Source organism: Narcine bancroftii, chromosome 1, assembly GCF_036971445.1.
Source record: "Narcine bancroftii isolate sNarBan1 chromosome 1, sNarBan1.hap1, whole genome shotgun sequence".
NCBI lineage: Eukaryota > Metazoa > Chordata > Chondrichthyes > Torpediniformes > Narcinidae > Narcine > Narcine bancroftii.
The window spans coordinates 41,357,883-41,368,714 of NC_091469.1; the positions used below are offsets into that span (position 1 = coordinate 41,357,883).

At 36.5% G+C, this 10,832-nt stretch overlaps 1 protein-coding gene across 1 annotated transcript in view; it reads left to right on the forward strand.

The window, feature by feature from the left end:
* The window catches only part of uba6 (ubiquitin like modifier activating enzyme 6), a 135,535-nt gene extending 125,447 nt beyond the window's left edge, over positions 1-10,088 (forward strand). The window contains exons 31-33 of the mRNA XM_069924701.1: positions 3,927-4,014; positions 5,633-5,727; positions 9,197-10,088. Coding sequence (XP_069780802.1) covers positions 3,927-4,014; positions 5,633-5,727; positions 9,197-9,332 — 319 coding nt within the window. The 3' untranslated portion in view covers positions 9,333-10,088. The remainder of the gene's footprint in view (positions 1-3,926; positions 4,015-5,632; positions 5,728-9,196) is intronic.
* The last annotated feature ends 744 nt before the right edge of the window (positions 10,089-10,832 follow it).

Here is a 10,832-nt window from a genome sequence, read left to right on the forward strand (position 1 = left end):
ATATTGTGTTCAGTTCTGGTTGCCTCATTACAGGAAGGATGTGGAAGCTCATGGAGAGGGTGCAGAGGAGATGTTGCCTGGATTGGGGAATGTGTATTCTAGGACAAGATTAGCAGAACTAGGGATTTTCCCAGAGGTGAATATGTGTGAGTGAATAGAGGTCTACAAGATTATGAGCAGCATAGGTAGGGTGGACAGCAGTACCTTTTTCCTGGGTTAAACGCAGCAAACACCATAAGTCATCAAGGTCACATACTAATACATTAAAATGTAATATACATGACATACTTTAACTTTTGTGTGTTGTAAGGCAAACAGTAACTGAGCCCAATGCCCTAACAGTAGGAGAAAGAGAAGCAAAGGAGACTCCCTTCAGAATCACAGAGTGCCCATAGATTTGCCTCCTATGCTCTTGAAGCCTCAGCAGCTACACAGTCTCTTCCTCAATTCAAGCTCCAGATCCAAACTCATACACAATCAGGAAGTTTCAGTGCCCAAGGCCCTTCAGGAGCCTTTCTTGCACTCTCGAATCCCAACTCCAATATCTGGTTCCCATAAGCCAGTCCCCAGCAAACTGCAGCCCAAGCGGGTCCCCTGACCATAGGTCACCTGCAGCTTGTGTGGGTCGCACAGCCTGTGGTTCCTGCAGCCTCTGAGCCCCTCACTGATCTGCTGGTAGATTTGTTCAAACTGAAGGGAAGAAAGTTTTGGGGAGTCATCAGGGGAAAGTTTTTTTTTCTACACAGAGAATAGTGGATGTCTGGAATGCTTTGTCAGCATTAGTAGTGGAGGCTAGTGCAATAGGTATATTTAGAAAACTCTTAGACAGTACATGTATGCAAAAAAAAATAGAAGGCTGTGGGTGTGAGGTAAGGAAGGAATAGAGGAGATTTGTGTAGGTTGGCACAACATTGTGGGTCGAATGACCTGTATTGCACAATAATGTTCAATGTTCATCTTCAATAGCATTCCAGTACTTGACTAATTACTATCCCTCTCCATGATATTGGAGTTCTTGGGCTGTACAACATAGAAGATTGCCCTTTGTCCCATTGCGTTCTGATTGATGTTCAACAGCTTTAAAGTCATCTTGAACCATCACTATTTAACATTATTTTGAAAGAAACATTTTTTTTTTGTCCCAAGCGTTTATAAAACACAGGCCTATGATAGTCCATTTCTGGAGTCTTGCTGCCCCTTTTTAAAAAAAATCTATTTATTGAAATTTTTTTGGTAATTTAGTGTTTCCATCTAAGATGCTCATGGTGCCACCAAGAATCATATTTATATGGCTTTCTAGCACATTGAGTCATTTATAAATACAATGAATAGTTAAGGCCCCCAAGAAAGGTCACAGGGGGACATTGTTCATCAATCTACCAATTTGTCTCCTGCCACTCAATCAATTTCCTAAATTAATTCAGCGATTTTTATTTATTGCCTTTAGCTAATGATTACCAAAAGCTTTCTTCAAGTCCATATGATTAATATCCAAGCATTACATAAATTACTCTGAATAATTTGATCAGGTTTCTCAACAAGGCACATAATAGAAAAAGGAATAGAATGGATTTTGTCAAGAATCCATTTGTTAATATGTGTGGTCTTTGTTCATTTCTGTCACTCTTCTTCCAAAATATTTCCTGTCACATTTTTTAATAATCGATGCTGATATTTTCCCCTTCACTGATGTCAAGGTAACTCATCTATAATTTCCTTGTGTTCGCTCTACCTCCTTTTGTATAAAAAGTGGGGGGGGGGGGGGGGTGATTAGATTAGATGCCCTCTAATAAATTAAAATTGTTCCAGTGCCCAAATTATGTTAGCTATTCAATGTTGGAGATAAATAGGTTTATTCAATGTATATATCCAGCCAAACAGGAACTTCAGTAAAAACTACAGTAGTATCCATTAAATTGAGTTTAAAATATTTATTAAAGACAAAAAATGTGATAAATATTCATTTACCATAATGCAAGAAAGAAATGGCCCCAGGTGCCCTCTCATTCGAGCTCCTGATGCCCCGACCACGGACTCTCACCTCGGCCCCAGCCGCCCTCCCATCTAAACTCTTGACATCCTGGCTGCCCTCCCACCTGAACTTCTGACACCCAGACCATGGGCTGCCCGCCCATCCGAGCTCCCTTCGCCCCAACTGCAGACTCTTGGCTAGGCCCCATCCAAGCTCCCAATGCCCTGAGAGATGCAGGTACTTGCCGCAGTCAAAAGTAGTAATAGTCAACTCCCTCAATTTTAAAAATTGGTCCACAAAATTCTACTTACCATGTTCGTATATATGGTATGTGTACTTTTTGATTATTGAATCTATGGGTCATACAAATTAGCAGTTTAAAAATTACATACATAAATAAATATTATGTACATGGATTTCTTAATATTTATATAAAAATTTTGCAACAAAATGCATGTGAGAGTAAAAACGTCCATGTAATATTTTTTCACGTCTTGTGGCTCTCAAACTGAAGTTTATCGTATGTGGGTCTTGTGTTAAACAAATTTGGCCAACCCTGTGCTCCAGTATAGCATACTGATAGACAAGATGATAAATACACAGCCTTCCAATTGGGCCAGATCATGCTAAGTTTTGCCAGTGGTTGTTGATTGGAACTGCTGCCATTTAGCTCATTCACTGGCCGTAAATTCTAGACTGGACTGCTGATGGAATGTGAAAGTCCCAACTTTAACTTGGTGCACAATCTAACACTCTCCTCAATTTCAGTAGAGATTGTAAACCTGCCAATTTGGAAGCAAAGTTACTTTTAATAGCTTTTTTCTCTGCTTCAGGATGTTTAATGATGCAAAATGTGTTCATATATTTCTTAAACTTCTCTTTTTGTACTTTTAGTCATCTAATATATATGTTTGGGCATGTTTTTGTTTGTCTGTTCTCCATGCAAATCAATATGAAACACTCTAGAAATGTCCAGGTAAGTTCAGTAGGGGTAACATTTGATGCTGAATGCCATGACCACATTGAATTTAACCTTTAAGGTCCTATGAAGTTCAAAAGTGTTTTTTGACCAGCTTGCACTGACTTGCATTACTGTTTCCTAGAATTGTGATAATATTTAATGCTGAATGTCATGACCACATTGAAGGTTAAATTTTTTAAAAATGAGCTTGCATGAGGGACACCTCAATTAGTTACAGTGTTGTTCATCAATGCACATTCAGAATTAAAATCAAGTGGCCAAACCCAGTTCAATATGGGTCCAAAAAAGCGAAGCAACATTGGCAGAAGTTCTTCACAAGCCCGTAGCGTTCGACAAAGGAGAAAGGAAGAGACGGCAGAGGAAACTCAATCTCGCCTCACTGTTGATGCTTCCAGACATGCAAGGAGCAGGCAGAAAGAAGCAGAACAGCAGCGATACGCCCGTCTCAGTGCTCCAGCCTTCAGACAGGCAAGGGGGAGGCAACGGGAAACAGAACAGTGACACCAGGCCTGCCCAGAATTACCATGAAGTGTTTTGGGTATTTTGTTTCAACCATGTAGTCAACAACTGAATTTTATTTCCCAGGTAACATTGGGATCCTGCTAGTTTTAAATATGCCAATGCCATACACGCAATAGTGGTTGAAATATCTGATGAAGGTTGTGCCACACAAAGCTTCATTTGAAGTTTGCCAGACTGTCACAGATATTCAAGTAAAGAGCCATTGCACTGATCTGGGTCCAGGCACTGTACAGGCCAAGCCACTTGACTCCCATATGCTAGGGCCCAGCTTGATCTCCACATCCGGTCAGGATAGGTGGGGCACTATGATCAAAGAATCTGATCCAGCATGACCTGGCCCAGTATATCTCCAAATGAAGTCTATTTATCTGCTGTTGTATTTATATTCAACTATAAAATGCAGTTAAATCAAATCAGTTATCTTTCTGTAATCTTTTTCTCTTGAAATAGGAATGACATCTCATTTTCAATCTGGGATAGATGGTCAATTTATGGCACAGAAGACTTTACGCTGTTAAATTTCATTGATGCAGTGAAAGTAAGAAATTTTATTTAACTTGTTTGTAAGCTTCCATTTTATCTTGCTGTTTCAAAAGTTTATTTCATCATGTGATATGAAGCTGTTCCTTCTTCAGGAAACTGCAGAAGTGAGGGTGTGACTCAGCTGTCTTTTCTGATTTGCCTCAAGCATGAGGCCTGTGCTTGGCACATTTATATCTGTTACCAAGAATAATCCTAATAATGCTTGAGGTTTATAAAATAATCTCCAAATCTACAATGCTTGGGCCAAAATCATAGGTCATTTATGGACTAAATCACATGCTGGCAATTAACATTCAATTAAAAGCAAAACACTCAGCAAAACTACTGTATTTGATGACATATAAGACCCATTTTTATTCCCCAAAAATTGGCTCAGAAATACCCCCTGGTCTTATACACAAAGTTGAAATTTAGCAGGTTGCTGGCTACTCGAGAAGCCCACGGAGCTGCAGCTGTCCAGGAAGTGGGGTCGCAGCTTCGTGGACTATCTTTCCCCATGAGAAGGCCAACCATGGTGGCCCATGCCAGCAGCGCAACGGCTGTGTTTGTAGTACACATAGATGATATGATCGGTGGCTTGCTTTGAAAGGAGTGCTGGGTCTCAGTGATCAGTCTCCACACTGAGCCTTTGATTGATGAGCACTGCAGCCCGAGCAAATTGAATAAGGCGCAGGGTTGGTGGTAGTGAGTGAGCGGCCTGTCTTCTTTGAAGTAATGCTTTCCCAAATCAAAACAACTTAAAGTGGTTAAATTAAGTCACCGTCCTCCTCTAGGAACTTTTTGCAAATTCAGGAAAGGAACATTTTTCAAATCTTAACTGTACTTATAACTGAAATGCTTAAAATCTGTGTGCTGTATTTCTCTATGACGGAATCAGTATGTTCTTGACATTTCCATCAGGACCTTGATGTGTAAAGTCATGCTCCATTGGTTTCCATACCACTAATATCACAAAATCCACAAGCTCTCCATTTACATGAATCTCATCCACTTTGTCTTTAGAAATGTAAAAAAAATCATTCTCCTTTTACAGTACAACTCCGATTATCCAAGATGATCGGGATAAATGTTTTTTTCAGAAAATCTGTCAATTTTTTTTAGAACAGCCCAGTAGCAACAGCAAAGCACTTGTAACAGTGTTTAAACAACAAACAACAAGGGAAGGCTTTTTAAGCATTAAAATAATGTTTAATTCTCACCAAAAAAAAAAATTGGCCACTGCCGATCATCGACACCTCGCCACTGAGCTTAAGGTCCCCACTGCCGCCGGAAGCCCTATGTCCCCAGAAAGTTTGGCTATAAAAAATATTTGGATAAATGAGGATTCCTAATTTGTTTCGGATTTCCTATTTATACGGGGAAAAAAATTAAATTTTGATAAATGAGGATTTTGGAGAATCTGAATTTTGGAGTTGTATTGTATTTCAAATTCCGTTTTGTTGCTCAACTCCCTGTATGATGTTACTAAAGTTGGACTTGACCTGCTGTGATGAATCTGCCTTCACCTAATGATGTTATTCCCATTGATTGATTTAATGAAATCTGAAAAGACAACATACAGTTTTTCTGACCTTCGCTGATGATGTTATAGAGTATGCTCATTCTCACTGCAGGAAACATACAATGTTGAGCCAACAATGGTGGTGCATGGAGTGAAAATGTTGTATGTACCTGTCATGCCAGGTCATGTAAAGCGACTGAAGTTAACGTAAGTAACTCCCAAATTGTAATGGAAAGTTGACTCATGAAAAACAATTGATGGCTGTTGCATGCTTCAGTGCACTGGACTGTGGGCAAGTCAGTTTGAAGCATGATTAGAATGGGCCTCTTGTAGGTTAACCTAATTTATATTTTCTGCAACTTGTTTGAAATCTATTTATTTATGGGATGAAATTTTCTTCCATCTTTGTCATTTGGTCTCCTCATTAAACCATCGACTCTGGTTTGACATCTTGTTTCTCATTTCCTTATAGCTTTGGAGGCTAACATTCATCCATAAAGTCAAAGTTGGCTTCCATAGAACATCCATAAATTACATTCCTCCACTTAGCTTCCTGCAACATATTGACTCTCACATGTCCCCCTGATTTTAGGGGCAAGTTACAGTAACCTACCCATTTGTCTTTGGAGTATGGGAGTAAATTGGAGAACCTGGGGAGAAAAAAAAACACACAAAAGCATTTGAGATTAGGATCAAACCTGGATCGCTGAACTCCAACACCACTCTGCTACCCTACTTAGTGCTGCATTCTTCCACAATGCAAGTCGTGAAAATCAGTACAAATTCACAGCCTCACTGAGAATATGTGCAAGTGGCTGATTGAGAAGTAAAGCATCAGGATGGATCTTGGAGCTGAGGCACAATGTTAGTAGGTCATTGATGAGTTTATTCTTGAATTAGGGAGTGAAACATTCAAAGATCAGGTTTATTTGGTTCAAATTGAATAAGCATACAGTGTTTATACAGACAAAACAAAAGTGGGAGTTGTCTTTCCTTTATCCTTCTGCACAACATTGTTGTCAGGGAAAATAGAGGTTTAGTAATATTCTCAATAGTGGTTAATTGGATTGGTTATCACTCCTGAACATCTAGCTTTCCATTTAGGCATCTTTCTCTGAATTAAACATTGATTGTCTGCTCAGTAATTCTATCAATGTGTTATAAAATTCAGAAGTGGAAAACTCTTGCCAATAAGTTTAGTCTAAACAAAATCAGTAAATTCTGGAAGATCGTTCCATCTTTCTAAATCCTTTTAAATTTTCTCAAATAATGGAATATATTTTATATAAATTTCCTAAATTTTTATCAATTTTAATACCTAGATATTTAATTGGATTTTTAGTCCATCTAAATTGAGCAACCGCTTTACATTGCTCATAGTTCCCTTCAACCAATGGCATCACCTCACTTTTATCCCAATTAATTTTATACCCTGATATTATACCATATTCCTGTAACTTTTTATACAATACAGCTAATGAATTCTGTGGTTCTGTCATATAAATTAAAACATCATCTGCAAAAAGGCTGTTTATATTCTTCTTTATTTACCATTATTCCCTTAATTTTTTTCTCCTGTCTTATCCCTTGTGCTAATGGCTCAATTGCTAAAACAAACAACCCAGGAGACGGGACAACCATGTCTTGCCGATCTAGTTATTTGAGAAAATTAAAAAAGATTCACAAAGATGGAACTATTTACTTATTGCTTTGATAGGAAGAGTGAATTGTATTAAAATGAATATGTTACCATGAATACAATACCTATTTCAGTCTATTCCTTGTTTTATACCTCAAATTTTTTTAAAGGATTTAAATATAATTATACGTAAATTTTTGTGGAAAGGTAAGATGAATAGGGTATCTTTGGAAAAATTAGCAAGGAAACTAGAATTGGGAGGTTTACAACTTCCTTATTTTCAGAATTATTATAAAGCAGCACAATTGAAATTTATTAATGCAATGTTTGATACGACAAAATCTAATGCTTGGGCTAAAATAAAACTGGATAGGATTGGTGAAAAATCTATGATGGAATTTATTTATAAATGTAATTCAAAGTTATTAACTGGAATAGATTCACCGATTTTAAAACATTTAGTTAAATTATGGAAACATTTTTATCAGACAACTTTATATCAGAATAAACTTTTTCCCTTTACTGTAGATAATCAATTTTTGAAAATTTGGGATCAAAAGGGTATTTAAAGAGTTGAGAATTGCTTTGAAGCTGGAAAATTTTTAACCTTAAATCATATGAAAGACAAATTTCAAATTCCTTCAAACACCTTTTTTTGTTATTATCAAGTTTTTAAAAAAAAAATTATTAGAACAATTGGGTCATGATTTAAAGTTACCTAGACAGTCTTTGTTAGAATTATTGTTCAATAAAGATGATTAGAAAACAGTTATTACAGAAATGTATAAGTTGTTACAAAATAAATTGCCTAAACCTGATCTTCATAAATCTAAAATGAAATGGGAAACTGATTTAGATAGAAAGATAGATGAAAAAGTATGGAGAAATATATGTAGAGATAGTATGACAAAAGTAATAAATGTACATTATAGATTAGTTCAGTGTAATTTTTTACATTAATTATATTTGACTCCATTTAAATTTTTAAAAATTCCAGCTCAGTTCCTCAGATACATGTTTTAGATGTGGTCAAGAAGTAGGTACTTTTTTACATTCAACATGGACTTGCTCTAAGGTTGAAAGTTTCTGGTCGCAAATTAAATCTTTTTCAGAGCAGAATTTAAAAATAAATTTACTTCTTGATCCAATGTTTTTTTTTTAGGAGATATTAAATCAACGGTTTTAAAATTGAAGCTAACTATGTATCAAATTGAGTTTTTGCGTTTATCAATAGCAGTCTCAAAAAAAGTTTAGCTATTACATGGAAATCTGATTTAAATTTAGGGATGAAAAGATGACATATTGAAATGAAAGCCTGTATTCCTTTAGAAAAGATTACATTTAATTTGAGAGATAAATATTCTTTTTTTATTAAAGTTTGGAGCTCTTACTTGAAAGCTGTTGATATTATAGTACAAGGTCTCGATCCATCCCAGTGGACATCTTCACTCCTGCAGCCAAGAAGCTTTATAGTTATAACTTTAAGATTAAATAATGATCTCCTCTCTCTTTCTTTCTTTCTTTGTAGTTGGGGCAGGGAGGGGGGAGAGTAATAGTTGGGAGGTTGGGGTTGGGAGGTTGGGGATTTTTTCCATATATATAAAAATGATTGATCATATGATATATGTACTTAGATGTAGTAATTATTATGTTTGTATTGATTAATCTTAAATAAAATATTTTTTTTTTTAAAAAGTAAATTCTGCAAGCATCCAAAAGATCAAGGAAGACACATTGAAATAGAAACAGAATCAACATTTCAGATTGAACACCCCTCTGCATGGTTCTATTTATGTTTCACTATTTCAAATGTCAAATAATGACTCTATATGTTCTCCCCAGAATCCTTTTATAATCAATGGTGTCATTTGGAGAAAAAAATGTGTATCATCCCAGTCTTAGCACATAGGATGGTGTATTTATGGGTTACTTTTGGGACTGACAGCCACCTTTATTACGAGCTATTAGGGAAGGGATGGGATTGAATTCATTATTAGACCCATGCTTGACCTTCATGTCCATATGTTTCCACTGCAGAATGGAGAAATTAGTGAAACCAACACTGGACAAGAAATATATTGACCTGACGGTATCATTTGCAGCTGAATCAGATGGTGATGAAGATTTGCCAGGTCCTCCAGTGAGGTATTATTTCAGACCTGAAGAGAACTGATCCCAGTTATAGATGGTCCAACCCTTCTTACAAATTTCCCCACTGGATGCAAACCACCATCTTAATTTGCTGAATGATTCTTCTTTACTGTGACGTAATTGGCTCTCTCATTTCCTGTATATGTTGGCAGATGCAGACTCCCTTGATAGTAGTAATAAAAATCTGTGCTTTCAATTAAAAGTCTGCATATTGTATTATGATTCAGTCAAGCAGATTCATACCAATGAACATAATGCATATCATCTTTTTGTATAATCTGTAATGTAAGAGCTTTGTTAGCTGCTATTTCAAACTGAACAAGGTTCTGTTTTTCTTTGCCAAAGGTGTATAACTAGTGTAAGAAATAGAAATTTAATTTAACACCCAAGTGCTGACTCAGGTCATCACTGTGGCTACATGACTTCACGATGCTATGAAAGGAATTCCCCATCTTGTAGTCTTGGTGCAAAAATATAAAAGTAAATTGTGAATTCTGATCATAAACCCATGGATATTACAGATTTTTAAATGATAACAATTTTGATTTGCACTGAAAATTAATGCTTAAGAATTCTTTTTGACTATTTATGTTTGACTATATTTTGACTATTGCCTGCCATTATTTTTATATGGCCCACTAGTACAAGTCATGATCTATTGATGCTGGAAAGTAACTGAATTGCCTGAAGCTTACATTAAGATTTTTGAAAAATCTTCAATAAAAATGTTGTGCTGTAATTTCATAAAATAATTAAACATGATAATATTCTATTTTAATTTCAAAAATGTGATGAATGACAATTTTACATCATTGCACAATGAGGAGATCCGCTTACTTTGCTACATGTATCCAAGATGTAGCCTGTGCAGGATGTCCAAGGGTTCTCATTTGGCAAATGAGCCCATGACCAATGTATATATAAAAAAAAATACTCCTTTGATAATTGTAAAGTGATTTGGAACATCCTCAAGAATTTAAAGTGCAAAGGGCTTACATTCTGCTCTTTGTACCCTTTTCTTTCGTGCCATTAATGATTTGGCGATGGTCCTCATTTCTGAGCGAGATGTTGTGGATTCAAGAAACCCAAGCACAAGATTGAGGCCGACACTGCAGAACCCTAGTGAGAAGATGCTGCCGTGTTAGTGGGGTCTCTTTTGAATGGAACTTTATACAAGGTCCTTACCTGGTTTTTCAAATAGAAAGAAAAGATCCTGTGGCACTATTTCAAGGAAGGAGAGTTCTCCATGGCATCTTGACTAGTGTTAATTACTCAGCCAGAACCACCTTAAACAGATGATACGGCTGTTGGAATCTTGTGGCCAATTTGCTGAGTTCAAATGCCTGTCATGTTTCCTGCACTACAACCGCGCTTTAAGAACCATTTCATTGACTGTAAAGCACCTGGAGGTAACTAGAAGCATCAGAAATTGCTTTAGGATCTTGCCTGAATTAAGTAATATTGGGCTTAACTTGTCTGAAACAGTTAACAGTTCAATGCAGAAATAGCACAGAGAACAATA